Genomic DNA, 18072 nt, shown 5'->3' with positions numbered 1-18072 from the left:
TGTTGAAATTTGGCAGAGATGGTGTTTGTACTGGGGATAAAAATGGTCAGATAACATGAATATTTGTTTAATCATATATGTGTGACTCAGTAACCACTCACCCCCAGAACTTGGCCTTGGTGAGTCACCCTATAAACAATACATTAATCTTATACAAATATTATTGTATTTTAATTGTTATCATTAATACAATCAAGGCATCCACTGTCATAATCATCTGTAAATGAATGCACCTTTAAAAATCAAATGAAATAGCCAGATGGTTTGCACTCATGAGCTTTTGATTTCAAAAGGTTAAAATATAGCTTTTGAGTTTGTGTTGTGACTTGTGATATGCGTATTCATAGAATACTGGCTTTTTTAGCATGCACTCTTACATATTTTGGAGTATTATAAAAAAATAAGGTTATTGATGTTTAGAAGCAGACATGATTTTTCTTTGTTTTAAAGCAGAATTTCGCTTTTCTCCAGAACTGAATTGATATAGTCCGTTTGTTTTTATCATCTCTGATCCGGTTTTTCAAAAATGGTCTGTTCCCATTCTGCAGTGACCCTTATAAATAAATTTGTTCCATATATTAGTTATCACACGACTCTCATATAGAGTATTCTGATTGGTCAAAGGGTTCAATTCATCCAGTGAATCTTCGTGTAATGGAAACTGATGGCAATGGAATGAAGAAGCAGGCTTGCAAAACGTAGCGTCCCAAGTTGTTGAGAGAGGCCATGACACGAGAAGTATAGATAAAGGTTTAAAAAATGTATGGAAATGGGAATGGCTGGAGCGAAATGTTGACAGAAATATAGTTGGTCATTTTATTTAAAAAAACTGAACACTAGAGGACTGGCAGTTTGTGACCTCTGAAATAAAGATCTAAATTAGGGTTATCACGGTTGAAAGAGTTTGGAACAGCACCTGCAAAAGAAGCTGCATATGGAAAAATTGAAGCTCAGAAGGCATCTTGTAAAAGTGCAGTTAATTACTATAAGAAGAAAGATTTCTTGCATGAGAGAACAGATGTAGCCCTCTGTCAGAATATGCGCACTGCATGTCGCCAAGTACCGCTTGAAAGGGAAAAGGCTCTTATTGAGAAGGAAAAGAAACGATTGCACATTGAGCCAAAAAAGTCAGTGGTGACAAAAAGGAGGGCTAACTAAATCTTTGCCAAAGCTGCAAAAAGAGCTTGACTGGCATATCAACAGGTTGTGTACATTGGAGAAGAAGACAAGTGAATCTATTGGATTATTTGTATATAGTTGATGTACTTGGGTGTTTATTTTACAGATTTGTTATGAAAAGAGAGAAGAATAATATATTTGCTGCAAATATTGAAAAATTATTGTGACTTAATTACTGACATGCACATGAAATAACTTCAGCATCATTAGTATTGGAGAACAAATTCATGTGACTATAAATATTGTAAAATTATTGAACTCATATTTTATGATGATAAGTTGCACCAGGAGCAGTTTTTTATGAGTGTAAAATGCATTTTTGGCCTGGGGTCTTCGGCCCCTGGTCCCCAGATCAGGGGCAAAGCCCTTCAAGACCCCGTTGGAGGAGAACCTACCCAAATCCATCTTTAAAAATTGTTCAACTTTTTATATGGAAGACCAAAATCAAGTCTGTAGAAAAAACACATAAGGAATCGCAGGATTATTTTTTTTAAGTTGGAAATTTTCACATGTATGATGATCAGCTAGATCCCCCTTCACTACCTTTATTTCCACCTAAAGCACCCTTCTGCTCCATCCCATACCTCCCTCTGTCATCCCTCTTTTCAGCCTGACTTAGATCACTGAAACACCTTAAATCTTTGTACCTTACTAATTATTCCACTAATTTTTGTTTATTTAGTTTAGGTTAAATTAATGAATGTGCTTGTGTTTGTTTCTACATCCCCAAAAATTAAATGCAAAATTTCAGTAGTCCTTTTATTGCAAAAAGAATGCCCTTTGCTGCAAAACTGTATAAAAATATTAAAGCACTGAAATGCTATCAACGTTTTGTATCTCCTCAACAAGTTGATTTACTTATTGCAGAAAAATTTCATGGCCATTATATGGGCATGATAAGGATGCAAGACTATTTCTGCCCCTGGAATTATGCATTCAGCTCAGATGTTGCATGCTTTTCTCTTGTCATTTATTTCCCCGTGTAGATCAGATGTTTGTGTTCTTCCCTGAGGAGCCCAAGGTGGGAATTAAAACAATTAAGACCTACTGTCAGAGAATGCAGGAAGAAAACATCACCAAGGCAATTATTGTGGTTCAGGTGGGGATGACACCTTCAGCCAAACAGGTAAACGGTAACAGCTCACACTTTCTTCCATTCTCCTCTCTTCTTCTCCATTTCTTGTCTTCAAATGTTTTCAAGCGAATGAAGTTTGAGGGATTGATCAATCAGAGACACCATAGGGAGTGTCCCAGAAATGTGTTCAAATCAGGTTTAAACTCCCAATTTTACAAAGTACAAGAAGGGCTATTGTACAGTTCCCATTGTCAGTATTGATGTTCACAATTATAAATGCATATATATATATTTGTGTTTAACCCATGACTGCATTAAGTATTTGTATTTAATCCATGACCGCATTTAGTTTTCTGATGCTTAATACATCCAATCCAGTACAAATGGTCCTCTTATACTGATATAGATGGAAGTAGAAATAAGTGTGTTTATTCATTGGTAAACTTTCCATAATAGTGACTATAAATTTAGGGTGTTTCTCAAACCTGCGACTTTGACCCACTTAAGTCTGGCTTTTAAGAGTACACAATGATAATGCCTTCTGATGCTGATTTGAAGAAAAGTGCTTTTAAAAAAAGATATTCTGGTTTATCTCAACTCATTATTAAACCTCTACTTTGATATTATAGCAGTGGATTTCTTTTTTTCTTCATAATTTTTTGTCTTTTATGTCCTGTCGCAGGGATCAACACAGTCACACAAGTATGAGGTTGTCTTCTGCATGATAATAAATGTTTACAGTGGTTGTTGTAGACTGCTCAAAGCTTTGTAGTAGTGAGCTGAGTATTGGTCATTACATTCTGAGTATTGGTCATTACATTCTGAGCATTGGTCATTACATTCTGAGCATTGGTCATTACATTCTGAGCATTGGTCATTACATTCTGAGCATTGGTCATTACATTCTGAGTATTGGTCATTACATGCCGAGTATTGGTCATTACATTCTGAGTATTGGTCATTACATTCTGAGCATTGGTCATTACATTCTGAGCATTAGTCATTACATTCTGAGTATTGGTCATTACATGCCGAGTATTGGTCATTACATTCTGAGTATTGGTCATTACATTCTGAGCATTGGTCATTACATTCTGAGTATTGGTCATTACATGCCGAGTATTGGTCATTACATTCTGAGTATTGGTCATTACATTCTGAGTATTGGTCATTACATTCTGAGCATTGGTCATTACATTCTGAGCATTGGTCATTACATGCCGAGTATTGGTCATTACATTCTGAGTATTGGTCATTACATTCTGAGTATTGGTCATTACATTCTGAGTATTGGTCATTACATTCTGAGCATTGGTCATTACATTCTGAGCATTGGTCATTACATTCTGAGTATTGGTCATTACATGCCGAGTATTGGTCATTACATTCTGAGTATTGGTCATTACATTCTGAGCATTGGTCATTACATTCTGGTTTCAAAAGTGCTGTACAAATACAATGGTGACTTTTGACATGACACTCAGTGATATAATTTTGAGAAAAACTCTGTCCATATTTTTAGGAACCACCAATCAAAAGCACAAAAGCTTTGATATTAACAAGTTTATTTAAACCAAAGACTGTAAAGGCAAGAGTTTTGTTACACTTGGCAACAAATTAATTTTGGGTCCTGCCACAAAGGTTTGATGCTTCATATTTGACAGTGGATATAGACACACATGCTACTTTTGTGGGATTGTATATAAGTCTCACAAGTCCATCTTTTCATTGTCTCAAAGCATTCTGCAAAGGGCAAGACATGGCAGTCATATTGTGTGTCTATAAATACATGCATTCAGTGTCATTATCAAGTGGAAGATTTTAGTGCAATATCTCCAATTTGCATTTTGGAATCTTCATGGGATTAAGCTCATATGGTTAATTGGGAACTGGCATTTTTCCCCTTCAGATATGTTCCCCAATCACATTAATGTTAGTAATATAAGTCTACTACCTCCCAAATCCAGCCCTACTAAAATAAAACAGATGAAAGTTAATCTTTCCTGCCTTTGTTATATAGACGAAGGGCAGTAACTCTTGCACATTATCTCTCCTGCTGCCAGGTATTGCTAGTTTTTAATTTTGAATTGCCTGGACTCCCATTTAAACACAGATGTATGTTGATCACTACTGGATGTAGGGTATGTAATTGGTATATAAAATAAGTTCTATTTCTTTCCAAATAAAGTTGCTCCTTAAGAGCTCAGGTTCAGATTGGATGATTTCTATTGTCTGATGCTGAACACAATTTATGTTCTGTTTATGTTGGTTAAAGTGTTTAGACATTTGGGTATCATTCTTATTACAGATATTGTTTTCCACAAAGATGGCAGGTAAGTAAATAACAATACGTGTAGTACAATGCCCTCTTAACTTTGACATGTTTCATTGTTTTCTGAATATGCTTTTAAATATTTCAGATTATCCATTTTCATGTGAAAGATGCAGTTAATGGTCTTGCAGTCTAGTACTTTGTTTGCAAATGTTTTACCCGTAAAACTTGGGTGTTTACTTGAAAACTTAGCGCTTATTGATTGCTTAATTTAGAACCAAGTCTCTGTGCAAAGACTGGTTCCTTTTTGAATGCGTCCAGCACAGTCAGGTTGACAATCGGCCAAAGAGATCTTGTTGCATATTGGTTAATAGGTCTAAGACACTCTGATTGGAGGGACAATATTTTGGTTAATTAGTAGTCCTAGTTCTGTCTATTGATATTAAAACTTCATGGTTGGGTATGTTAGTGTATAAAGAAGCGATGAAATGTTTTACTTCCTTTTTCAAATCGGGATTTCCTTTAACGCAGTAACCCCTGGAGGTTTTTGTCGTTTTCATCTGAAATTCGAGTAGGAAACACTTTTTGAAAGCTATTTCTGAATACATCCAAATACATCAACTTCCAGGTGATCTTCCATTAACATAATGCCTAGTTGTGTTAGAAACATCATTTTTCATTGGCTATTTGGCTCGCGCATGAGCAGAAGGGTAAAAGTTGGAGTTTCTTTTTTTTTGTTGCTTAATGGACCCACTAAGACCACTCTTTATTCCAAATGCCCATCTTTTCCTACATTTTGCAAAGTTTCATCTGTCTGTTTGCAGTTCATACCAGTCTGCCTTAGATCTATGACCAAAAAGTCTAAAATCCGGACACAAAATCTGATTCTGACCACAGGCAATTTTTGGGTGGAAAAAAATCGTAGTGCAACTAGAAATTCTAGATTATTTGGTATCATTGTAGAGCTACATCTGTCTACCTTTCTATAATACCACACACTTTATTTCATCATACATGACCAAGACGCTACAGAGCTTGGCAGTAGGCTACTATCTCCTGCCACGTAAACTCGTCACCAGGGGTTAATGTGTTAAATAATTTACCATATTTGGCTAGGCAAAATTTAGACAATCATTCATAGATTTGTTTTAATGATGCTTCCTTGTTACCAAGTTAATCTGGCAGACAGGTGTCTCGGAGTGTTGTAGTGCCTTTTGAAAGACTTTAACATCATCTATTCTGTTGACTGTATGGGTAAAAGTAAGGATCGCCCCCCCAATTTTTTATATAAAAAATGTGGGTGTTTCATATACACTGGTTTTGAAATTGGGGTAGGTAGATAGTTTAAAAAAACAAACATATATATTATAATGATTGGTATATATGTATATAATGTACTAAGTGCTTCAAGTATTTGGCTAGTTCAGCTCAGTTACATGCACAAATCAATTTCAGGAATTGTTTTTTTTATATAAATTGTATTAAAAAAATTAATGGGGAGGGAGTGCTAGGGTTTGCAACAAACAACAATGAGGGTCTGTTAACCAGAAACACACATACAGTTTTGTCCCCTAAGGCTTGTTACTAGTAGTTTCTTTGAGGTATCTGAGAGGATGTTGTTCCATGAGGTTGCAAATTAAAGCAAAGTTGATCTCAAGCAATTCTGCCTTTTTGGCTGCACTCTTGAACATGATCAGCTACATTTTGAAGTTTGACAAATTTTGACAGTTGTTTCCTAGATTTTTATAGAACGGGATTAAGGTGTTGGGTAGTAGCTCAACTTGTTGGCATTCAGAAACCAGGTTATCCAGTTTTCTCCTTTTGTTGTCTTTTGCATCTCTTGTAATTACTGGTTTTGGAAGAACTAGAATGAAGCACTGATGCACTTCCATGGAGACTTACTGGTCTCTCAGTAGAATTGGTGTCTATATGATTGGTATCCTGCAGAGAGTCACCTCACTTCCAGTTGAACTTGAAGTGAAGAAAGATGCTGCATGATCGGATGTGGAAGCTTTCCCTCCCATCTGCTGGATGGTCTAGTTACCCCCGGTCCCTGACTGGTTTTGTTATCTTCGTAACTTATCAGAGGGAACTGTTCAACCCCTAACCACTTTAGGGGTATATAAACTCCACACGCATAAGACATGGTGATCAGTCGAAAAAATGAACCAACAAGACCAGTTCTCTCAGATGAGTTACAGAGGTTGCTAGTTTTCAAGCTTCTCTTTTATTCAGTCTACATAGTTCAAAAAACATCTTGTCAATCCAGGCCAATATTATTTTGATTTTTAACTATCCATCAAGAAATGTGGATATGTATTATTTATTAGTCATCCCTCTACAGGTGGTATACATTATGTTTGAATTTTACCGAACAGATTCATGGATTTGTCACTTTCTTGGACTTTGGTTCTTTAGACAGCTTGGTAAAACACACTATCATTGATTCATATCGTTTAGTGCACACTTCCAGTTGTTTGCTCACTCGGTTATGGTTGTTGTTAGTGCACACTTCCAATTTGCTGGATGTTGTTTTAGCAACATATTAATATGTTGCATTGTTAATTTATGCAAGTTTTGTATTATTGTGTTGTTTCAGTGAAACGTGTTGATGAATGCAGTAATTGCAAGAAGCTTAAGGCCAGGAAAGACGTGCATGAGTCGTATCTCTAGTGTACAAAATGTACTTTGTCCTTACATTCCAGTGTGTGCGCATTATGGTATGAGGATGTATGGGCCACTGTCTTGCAGAAGTCAACCAAAGGCAAGGAAAAGAGGGGAAAATTATGCAAGGACAACACAAATGTATTGAGTATTCATTCAAAAACAGAATCTCTTGTCTGTCTTGTGGGAGGGGGGAACTTGCTGGGGACCCAACACTACAACCATTAAAGTGACATTTGCAGCCATCAGCTACTACCACTTCTGCAGAGATGGGTGAGCAAAACACTGACATTTTGCAGTCATATTTATCTATGCCAAACATAGAAATACAGATGCGTCGGCTGGTTTATGAAACAATGATGCAGTTGTTAAATTCCTGGCAGATTTTGCCCTTGTATCATTCTCTTCTTCCACAGGTAATTCAGGCACATTGGAATAATGTCACCCCAATTTTTGGCAGTCAAGTGGTCATAAAACCAATTGCAGGTCCAAGCACTGGCATTCAGGCCTGTGAGGCCGAGTACATGGATCCATCCTGTTCTAAATAATCACCATTAGAAGCTGTCCTAGCCATTTAGCCAGCCTTGCTTTCTCAGTTTGGGGATCTTACTGATAGATCCATCCAACGAGCCATGCCTACAACTTCAGTTCTTAACAACTGCAAGGATCTTGGTGATTGATCTGTCCATTTCTAGAGGCTCATGGCTACGCATACATGTCTTGAACAGGTTTTTAGTGATAGATACATCTGTACAGCCATGTTGATGGCACAGCTGGTACCAACATTGACCAGACCACATTCCACACAGGCTGCAGCTTTGCCAAAAAGACTACCAGTGAACCAGCTCTCTGTAATGGTTCAGAATAGTCCTGATCTCCATCCAACCATGGAGTAGATTGAGTTTGGCTTTAAGGCTGCTGTCGAAGAGATATAAAAGGTGTTTTCAGTCTCAGAATGTCCACCACCTCGTACTGCCATGCATGACTATAAGGTAAAGGCTATGTTAAATATTGACGAGGAAGAGATTCCATCCTTCCCCCAGTCAGCAAAGACAACTGTGGTCACAGATGTCCCACTTGTGCCCAAGCCATAATCTCCTTCACACATGGCTTTTATAAGGACAGCCTTGTGAGAGAAAAATGTTTGACCTTCAGTTGTGGAAAGAAACTCAAGAGCAAGATCGTCCAGTCTGAAGGCTTATGAGTGAAGGTGGTGTGTTTTCAGAGACTGGTGCTGAGTGCCTTGATCCCTCAACTTGTTGACTTATTTTCTGGCACTACGAGGAGAAAAGTTTATCCCAGTTACCATCAGAGTCCACCACTCCATGATATCTGACACATTCAGGCATCATGGCAAAAGAGATATCAGTCATGATCAAGATCTATTGGACCTACTAGCCAGTTTTGACTTGGGTCAACCAAAATTCCTCACCCCATTTTTCCAAAATGGAATGTTCTGGTCGTTAACATGGCTCGGTTCAGATAAAATTCAGGCTTTAGCCTGGCTCTCACTAAAGCTACTCTCATTCAAAACATGTTTCCTGATAGCCTCAGTTTTGACATGCCAGGTGAGCAAGTCCTTTCGATTGACCTTCAGTTCAGATCAGATAGTTCAGTGGTTCTTTTGATATAACCAGGCTTTATTGCCAAAAATATGTTGCTGTCTGTGGGCAATTGCAGAGAGTTGTCATAGACTCTGTCTTTTCAATAGACACATTGAAAGCAGTGGCCATGCAGGATGCTGTAAACACCCTTAAAGACTACTTGAAGCACACAGAGGCATTTTGCGGCACACACAAAAGCTGGATATCACCCCACACAAGTCCTATCTTCAGTAGATTATGTGCTCGGCATACTCAGAAGTCTCAAAGATCAGAGTTGTCTTCTTGAGGATTTCAACAAGCCTTGCTTTCAAACATAACATTTCAAATCATGTCAAAATAGAAGCAGTTGGCTGGCATGCAGAGTCAACATCAACAAATTTTTATATATCTCAGAGATCTATCTATGCAGAGATAACTCAGAAACTGGTGGATCTTGTTGCAGTAGCCCAGAAGACAACCAGGCCCAGTTAAAGCCAACACAGCTTCTTAGCTTTACTCGATTCTCAAGTGAAATTTTGTCAGTAAGAGGACTTTGATAATCATCTTCTTACCAATATATACACAGATCTTGTGACTATAGGCTGTGTTGCTTCAAGTTGGAAGAACTGGTTAGTGTTCACATTGGGAATCCATCCTCTTTATTTCTTAGTAACCCAAGGTAGGATGCTTGGCATTCCCTCCTCCAATTACCTATTTTCCTTACATAATGTAAGCATGGTTGAAGGAAAAATCAAATTTTAAAGTGAATTATGTGTCTCAGAGAATACTTACCCTATCACATTACTAAAAAAATCACTCCCAGGCACCCCAGCCATTTGAGGTCCTCATTGTTAATTAAGTCAGATTAAAAAACCAGATTAAAAACTAGTGACATCTAGTTTCAGCAAGGGGAGGTAATAGAGAAGTTATTGCCCTTTGTCTTTATGATCTCGGCAGAAAAGACAAATCATGTCTTTATAGTAGGGCTAGGTTCAGGAGGTAGCATACTTTTATCTTCTGGTGTTAATGTGAGCAGGTAAAGAAGTAAAGTTTGTAATCTCAAGATATTGAATTGAAAAGAAATGAAAGGTCAAGGCCACTATGGCTTCTTTGGTTAATTAGTTGTAAATATAGATGTATCTCATGTTTCAGTTGATGAATTATCAACAAACTGCTCACAAGAATGTTTTGGAATTTTAAAGGGTTAAATCATTAGGTTCAATTAGTGTGTGTGGAAGTAAGTCAATCTCATGTTTCCACGGATAGGATTTCATCAGACTTTTTATGTTGATGGGTTTTTTTTCCTTCTTCTCTTAATAGAATATAGCTTAATTACTTTAATTAATAACACCTAATAAATTAATAATTTATTTTTTGCAGTCATTGGTGGATATGGCCCCCAAGTATATCCTTGAGCAGTTCTTGGAATCCGAACTTCTGATCAACATTACAGAACACATGGTAACTTTTGGTGCCTTGATTAATAAATCAAAAGGAGCTTTAAGCTGTTTTTGTAGCCAAAACCAATTTTGAAGTGTTATAACAGACATGTTCATGATAGCTCCCAACTACTAAATCAAAGATTCTACGACTAAAATTCACCTCAATTGCCTGGTTGTGCATGTTATATTTGTATGCACACATGCAATGACTTCTGTCTGAAGGAGCTACCCTTAGGAATAAATAAAAAATGGTTTATGTTGACAGGTGTCTGCTTCATAGAGGTTTGCTATAAATTTCACATAGCCTGTTTAGACAGTGCAGGACAGTTTATTATGTATTTTCGTACTGTGAGTACACGCCTTGTTTCAACAGGTTATGCAATCTTCAGTAGAAAGATTTTTGTTGTTGTTGTTGTTCTAGGGTTTAACGCCATTTTTCAGCACAAGATAGGCTATACATGGTGGCCAGTATAACTGGTGGAGGAAGAACCCTGGAAAACCCCGGGAAGAACCACCGACCCACGAGAAGCTACTGGCAGGCTTTCCCACATACCCACGCTAGTCAGTAGAAAGATAACATTCGAATTGATAGTGACCATGATCCAGTTTCAGGTGACAGTTGCAGCTGCTGGCACAATGCTGGAGCTTACATTATTTTTACTGTGAGAAATGACATCAATAAATGACCTTAGGAACTGGCCTGACAATGTTACAACTGCAGAGTAAATGAAAGTTTAATAGTAGTAATACATTACATGCTACTATTGCTTTACAAGCCTTTGCAGGGATGCTAAGTCCCCAGTCCAAGCTAATTATTCCTTCTGCAAGTTAGTAATTAGGGGGCGTTAAGGAATAGAGCATGATCACAGTCTGGAATTATCCAATACATTTTGCCTTGGACTTGGCTGTTAATATATTGTGTCAAGTCATCTTCATTTTTAGCTCTACTGGTCATGGATCAGAAGATATTATGGGATGGCCTGTTGTTCCACTCTCAGCTGTACGTTGTTCAACGTTTGTCCTCTCTTTGCTAACCAAAGTTCCAATATGTTAAACCTGTCAACACCTTGGTGGATCAATCAGATATTTGAGTGCTTTGTCATATTGATACCTCTTGGATTTCATGAGTTGTCTCCCTTAGTATATAATGCCAACTATTCAAAGCATGTAACAGTGGTGCATTGTTACTTTGTACCTGAGCCAGAAATGGTGTATGCAATTGACTTCAAAAGGATACTTTGTAAGTTTAATCAAAAGTATGACTATGTACAAGAGAGAAAGGTGTATTTGAGGGAAAGGATATATTTGTACAATCATGAACTTGCAATTGATTATTTATTAGTCCAGTTGTGTGCTCCCCTTGTATGGATCATGTAGGAACAGAACAGTGTTCAAATTTGAACATGATTTTGATTAGATGCAGTGGCTTGCACTGTATTACCTGATTGGTCCAACAAGTGTAGATAAGGTTAACTCATCAGAACCTTGGCTAGTGAACATGTGTTTGTCCATCTGTTAGCACAGTCAAGATTGTTCTTGCTACTCCTGTTAAACTACTTGAGAATTGTAATTAAACACACACAATTTCAAAACAAGGGCTAATCTGTCTTTGTATAAAATAGTGCTACTCGGACAGACAGTAATGACACTGCCATCCATCCAGTAATGACAGCCATAATGAAAATCTTGTTAATTACCACTCTTCTTGAGTGAATGCTCCTATCAAGTTATTGTTTTCACCAAAAGATTTTTTATGATGACTAGTTGATCCCAAGTGAAATTGGTGCTGATCAGGTATCCAGTATGGCCAGGATGGCAGCCATCTAAAAAATCTTGTTATTGCTACTCTTTCTAAACAGTAAGCCATTTAGCCATAGGTACTGAATGAAAATGGTGCCACCCAGACAGCCAATATGACTACTGTTGTGGCCATCTTGAAAAGCTTGTTATCACTACTCCTTTTGAATGGATGGTAATTTCAACATGTGGTTTTCACTTAAAGACGTATGATGTAATGTTAGTACTGTAACCTCATGGGTTTGGAAAACTACTCAGGATTTTAGATTTCTTTTTCAGACCTTGAAGCTACAAAGGTTTGTCTGACTTTAGCAATAGAGATAAAAACAACAGTAAAGAAAGATTAAAAATCCAGGACAGGTTTATTCAATCATTTCTCATCTGTAAAACAGAACTACACCTTTTTTACCAGTTTACAGATTCAGGTTTTACTTATAGAAACATACCAGTGGATAGAACCAGAGTGGATATATCTCAATTAGCTAAAACCAGTTAATAATTTACAAAACCTAATCCTGAGTGTTAAAAATATATAATGTGGGCAAATTATGTTTGAAATATGTTTTGAATTTTGGAATCAAAATTTGGGTTCCGAAATTCGTGTGTACAAAATTCGTCTGCTTATGAGAACTTGTAGTTTAAAGTCTAAGTTCCAAATTATTCTTCAGAATTTCATACATTAAATATTCCTTTTTAAAAATTACGTCTCTCATTTTCCCTGATTTAACCAATCTTTATTCTAGATCTTAATCTTCACCAGCCCTTTCCTCTATCCGTCTGCTGCCTTATTTTCCTACCCCTATCTGTCTCCAACTTGGAACACCGATGCTCCTTATATACTAGTTTGGCACATGTAACCAATCGATCTGCCAATCCAAATCGACCATGCTGATGGAACATGACCTCACGACAGTAATACACACAACTCGGTGTTTTAATTCTTCTAATTTAACATAATATTAGACAATATGATCAGTCATGACAAACCTACCCAAATATATTATTCTCATCTTCGAATGTTTGTGCAGGTAATTTAATTTTAAAATCTTGTATTGTTGTACAAAATACACGAATGGGTAATGAGCATTTCGATGTACGAGGAGACATCTCGAAATGGCCACACTCGACTACAGCGTGTTGTGATTAAAATCAGCTGATTGGAAGATACATGAAGTAGTGGCATAGCAGTGCTAAATGAAAATGGTGCCAATCTGACACAAATCACAGCCACCACAGCAGCCATCTTGAAAATACTGCCACTGCTACTCCTCCTGAATGGAAACCGCATGGGGTTATCAGCAGAAGACCTTTTATGGTAACTAGTTTTTTTAGTTTGTCTTTAAAAAGATAAATTGATCTGCTATCTAATATGGTCACCACAGTGGACATCTTGAAAATCATATCACTACTACATCAAGGTAGAAAGTCATATCAACATCAGATTTTCACCAGAAGACTTCTTATGATGTCTGTTTCACACTAAATGAAAATGGTGCTGATCTGTCGTCCACCAAGGCAGCCATCTTGAAAATTCTGTTATTGCTGTTCCTAATAAATATAATGTCATATCAATGTGGGGTTAAACGAGAAGATTATTTATGGTATCTAGTTGATCCTGAATGAAAATGATATTAATATGGCTGCCACAATGAACATTTTTGAAAATCTTTTCAGCCAAAGTCTCACACCTTCCATAAGAGGGAAGAACAGTGCTCTTACCATAATATATATGTTGCCAACTCTCGTTCTTCAATCAGATTCTCATCTCCAAATCTGTCCTTGACTGGACATTGAATACCAGTCAGTCACCAGACTTGTGCATCACAGGGTGCTCACCAGTTATTATGTATTTTTGTGAGAGTGATGTATGTTAGGTGACTCCGTTTGCGTTTGCAACATGCACAATAGAGAGAATATTGAAATACCAGCTTGACCAGTGCCTAAATCTACATATCTTGTTGCTACACATCCTATTTTCACTGCCTACGTGCACGGCATTAACAATGGTTTATTTAGGGACAATGGCATTGCATCATCATTACCTCAGAGCAGGGTTTATCACCATATTGGAACAGATGGGGACCAGGAGTATTCGCACAGTGAGAAAATACTTCTGAGCGGCAGCCCTTTTCCAATCTGACCATGGAGAGGACAGAGTTTAGTTTTAATGCTGCATCTCTGAGATACATGGGATGCAGCCTGCTTTAGAATGCCCTCCTGCCACTACCACCGTGCATAAAGTGAAAGCATCACTCAGTATCAATGATAACGAAATGTCTCCTTTCTGTCTGCTTCCCCAATCAGCAAAACTCGAGGAGATTAAAGATCAGCTGTCTGAACATATCTGTGACCCAGGAAATGCTACAGATTTCTCTTTGGAATGCCATATACCAGGCATATTCTTGTCACACTGATACAAGACACATTCCACCTTGTATCATACTGAACTCCTGGCATTGGATAAGATTGTAATGGTGGTCAACATGTCTGCCACACGAATTTATAAGAATGTTAATCAAAACTGGTTCAAAACATTATTGCCACATCATCATTAGTGATTTTCCAGCTAGCATAAAAATTGGCAAACCATTACTCCAGGGAGTCTAAAGCCCGAATTACTCAGGTCATTAGCAGAGCATCTCACTATACATTGGCTAATATGTTTACTGCTTCCACCAGTCTTGAGTTGCTATGTCGTGATGTATGTTTACACTCTACATCATGTCCTAACTTTATAGATGGATTCCATTTGGTTTAGCATTGAGAAAGTTCGGAGGCAGAAAGCTCAGGAACTACCCTTCAACAATCCACACCTTCTGTTTCCTTGTTTAGGACCAAGCCATCCACACCACAACAAGGGAAAGGCACACGAGTTGGCATAAGGGATCTTTTATGCCAAAAGTTTCATTCAGATCTCAACCTTCTTGAAACAGACCAATCAGTCATGGAGCAATCATACAGAGCCAAGTTTCTCAACCCCCAAGCCTTCCATTTCCTGAAGCTGACTTAATACGCCCACCACTCATAGACAACCTACTGGTGGGATTCAGACTGCTGCAGTTCCAATCGTACTGTATCAACCAATTTCCGTAAAACAGATGGGTGACCTAAGTTATTTCAGAGGACTTAAGGTTTTATTTATCCAACATGCTCTTTCTTCCTGTCCACTTCTAACAGATGTGGCATCAAATCAGGAGAAGGACAATATTCTTCAACAGGAGATACAGTCACTAATCAGCAAATGGGAGGTGGAAATTGTACAAAAGTAAGAATAGCAAGGGTTCTGTTCATGGTTGGTCCCTGAAAATAATAGCCAATGGCATATTGAGGCTGATCATAGACATGAGTTGTCTCAACAGATGCATTCTTCTGCCAAAGTTCTAGATGGAGATGGTGAGGTCTATCCAACTCTCCATCCAAAGGGTATTAGTATATAATCAGTCTCAGTCTCACATGCCTACTTTCATTCCCTATTCACATGGCATCACAGCGGATTCCTTGCTTTGCTTATCATGACCAAGTTTACCAATTTTGAGTCCTTCCCTTCAGTCAGAATATCAGCCCTTGAAAGAGAGGTCAGATATCATGTGACCATAGGCTGTATTGTTTATGCAGGACAAAGGGTTATCGTTCACATTGGAAATTCAGTCTTTCTTCCTTGGAAGGATACCCCAGGAAAAGTTAAAATGCTTTACCTATTCTTCTCATGTTAATGTGATCAGAGAATGTAATCAAAGTAGAAAGCAAATTTTATAGTAAATTATGTTTCTGCAAGAATAATTATCCGATCACATTACGTGAAGACCCTCCCAGCCACACCACTATTCAAGCATCCTCATTGGTAGTTAACTTTAAATTGAAAACACCTACCAGTGGTAAGGGGAGGTAATGTGCAAGAGTTACTACCCTTTGTCTATATCATATAGACAGAAAAGCTGGAATTTTGTATTTTAGTAAGGCTGGATTCAGGAGGTTGCAGGCTTATATTCCTGATATTAATGTGATTAGGTGAGTATTCTTGGAGAAACATAATTTGCTATAAAATTTGCTTTCTCCATGGATGAAATCCAGAAATTGCTAGTCTGGTTGTCTGACTTTTTTTGGTATTACTCTGCAGTATTTACATTTAAGCTAACTCATAATATTCCATCACAATATGATTTGGGCCCAGAAAATAAATCAGAAATATTTCCTGGTTAATGTAAAATGTTCTGCAGTTTTCCTACAGTTATATTATTTAATGGAATTTGTCACAAATAAATTAACAACTTACAATTTGTTCCAATTGAATCCATTAAAGTCCATAATGTTTAACATTTTAAATCCATTTATATCATAAATCGATGAATTCAGTTATAGGTCACATAGTGGTATTAAAATAGTACAGAATGGTCTGATTTGCAGTGTCTGGTAATATGTTAATTACAATTGTCTTGAGTCCAATTTTCAAATATACAATACCACTCCGTTGGCCTAGTGGCTAGAGCATCTGCCTTGGATGCAGGAGATTGTGGGTTCGATCCCCAGCCGAGTCATACCAAAGACTTACAAAAATGGTACTAACAGCTGCCTCACTTGGCACTCAGCATTAAGAGGTTAGTGTTAGGACTGGTCGGCCTTGTGTCAGGATAATGTGACTGGGTGGGACATCAAGCTATATGTCTGCGGCATGATGCCCCAGTGCTAGACATCACTATAAACTGTCATACTGCAGACATCTTAGCGATATGACTGAAAAATTGTTAAAGCCACGTTAAAAATCCAAATCACACACACACATACCCACACAAATAAACAGTAAAAGTTAAGTCGAGATTTGGTGTGATTCAATGTATTCTATTAATATCACTATCTGATGTCATCTGATACAAAGTCCAAGAATTCATACTCTTGTCTGGTGAAGTTCTGAAATCCTCCATAGTCGTTGTCTAGTCATCATAAATATTGTCTCTGTTTCCTCTTCTTCACTGTCATATGTGGGTGCTTTTGTAGAAACTGAGACTGGGCTCTGTAAGTAATACTTTGATCATACAGTCTGTAAAATGTCTTAAAGGATGCAACTGGACATGTGTATATTGTGCAGCAAGATCACAGGGAGATAAAATAACAACCCTCTGTTACTTGGGACCAAGCAAGTATCAGACTTGCAGTTTGATCAAAGGGTTGTTACATTGGAAAACAAAGAGGGTGCTGCCTTTACAAGCTAAAGGATTAAGTCAACATTCATGGAACAGGTATATGTATTAAACTGGCTGCTTGATCAAAAGAACTATCGACTTAAAAACAAATTGAGCATTTACAAGCCAGGGCAATATCGGGCTATGTGCACTGCCAGAAAACTTGCCAGATATCAGTTGGGAATTAAAACTAACTTATGGAAGAGGAAAATAAAATCTAAACTTTTATTGCATCAACACAGTGATTATACAGCAAAATATATACAAATACAGGTTGTTAGGACTTGCATGAATATGGAAGTAATATACAGGCCAGATTTGCTGCTGTGGTGTGTCTCAGGGCTTTTACTGTGAATGCCTTGTATTAATCAACCCCAGCTGCATAGATTCAGAACTGATGTAATGATGTGATATGTTTGACCTCGCCCATCAAACTTAAATAAAAGCCTACAAAAAGTTACAAATTTAATTCAACATTTTTTTGGAGTAAAAGGATCATTGTTGCAGCAGAAGCATAATCATTGTATGGCCAAAAATAATGAAAGTAATATGTATATATACATGTACGGAAATGTAATTTATTCAGTCTCATAATTTGGAAAACAGGGAACCTCAGTAAACCTAAACCCTTTAGAACTCAGACATTTATTTAATCAAGAAGAGTCTTAGTCATGAAAAGTTTGACTCCATCTCGCTGTTTTCTTATCATTTTCTTTTTGTCAGATTTTAAAAACATAAAAATTTCTTTTTCAGCTTGTTCCTGAACATGTGGTGATGACTCCAGAAGAAAAATCAGAATTATTAACAAGATAGTATCCTTTCATGTGCAATAAGAAAACATACATTTCTGATTTAAAATAAGAAAGTTATCAAAGGTGATCTT

At 37.3% G+C, this 18072-nt stretch overlaps 1 protein-coding gene across 1 annotated transcript in view; it reads left to right on the top strand.

Moving 5' to 3' along the window:
• The window catches only part of LOC149807579 (DNA-directed RNA polymerases I, II, and III subunit RPABC1), a 49743-nt gene that overhangs the window by 6539 nt on the left and 25132 nt on the right, over nt 1-18072 (top strand). Inside the window, exons 4-6 of the mRNA XM_089968284.1 lie at nt 2166-2305; nt 10154-10234; nt 17943-18001. Of these exons, the coding sequence (XP_089824410.1) occupies nt 2166-2305; nt 10154-10234; nt 17943-18001 (280 nt within the window). The remainder of the gene's footprint in view (nt 1-2165; nt 2306-10153; nt 10235-17942; nt 18002-18072) is intronic.

This window comes from Sinohyriopsis cumingii, chromosome 1 (genome assembly GCF_028554795.1).
Source record: "Sinohyriopsis cumingii isolate HCF-2022 chromosome 1, ASM2855479v2, whole genome shotgun sequence".
NCBI classification, from domain to species: Eukaryota; Metazoa; Mollusca; class Bivalvia; order Unionida; family Unionidae; genus Sinohyriopsis; species Sinohyriopsis cumingii.
The sequence above is the reverse complement of the archived record's forward strand: the minus strand, read 5'-3'. Positions and strand labels throughout refer to the sequence as shown.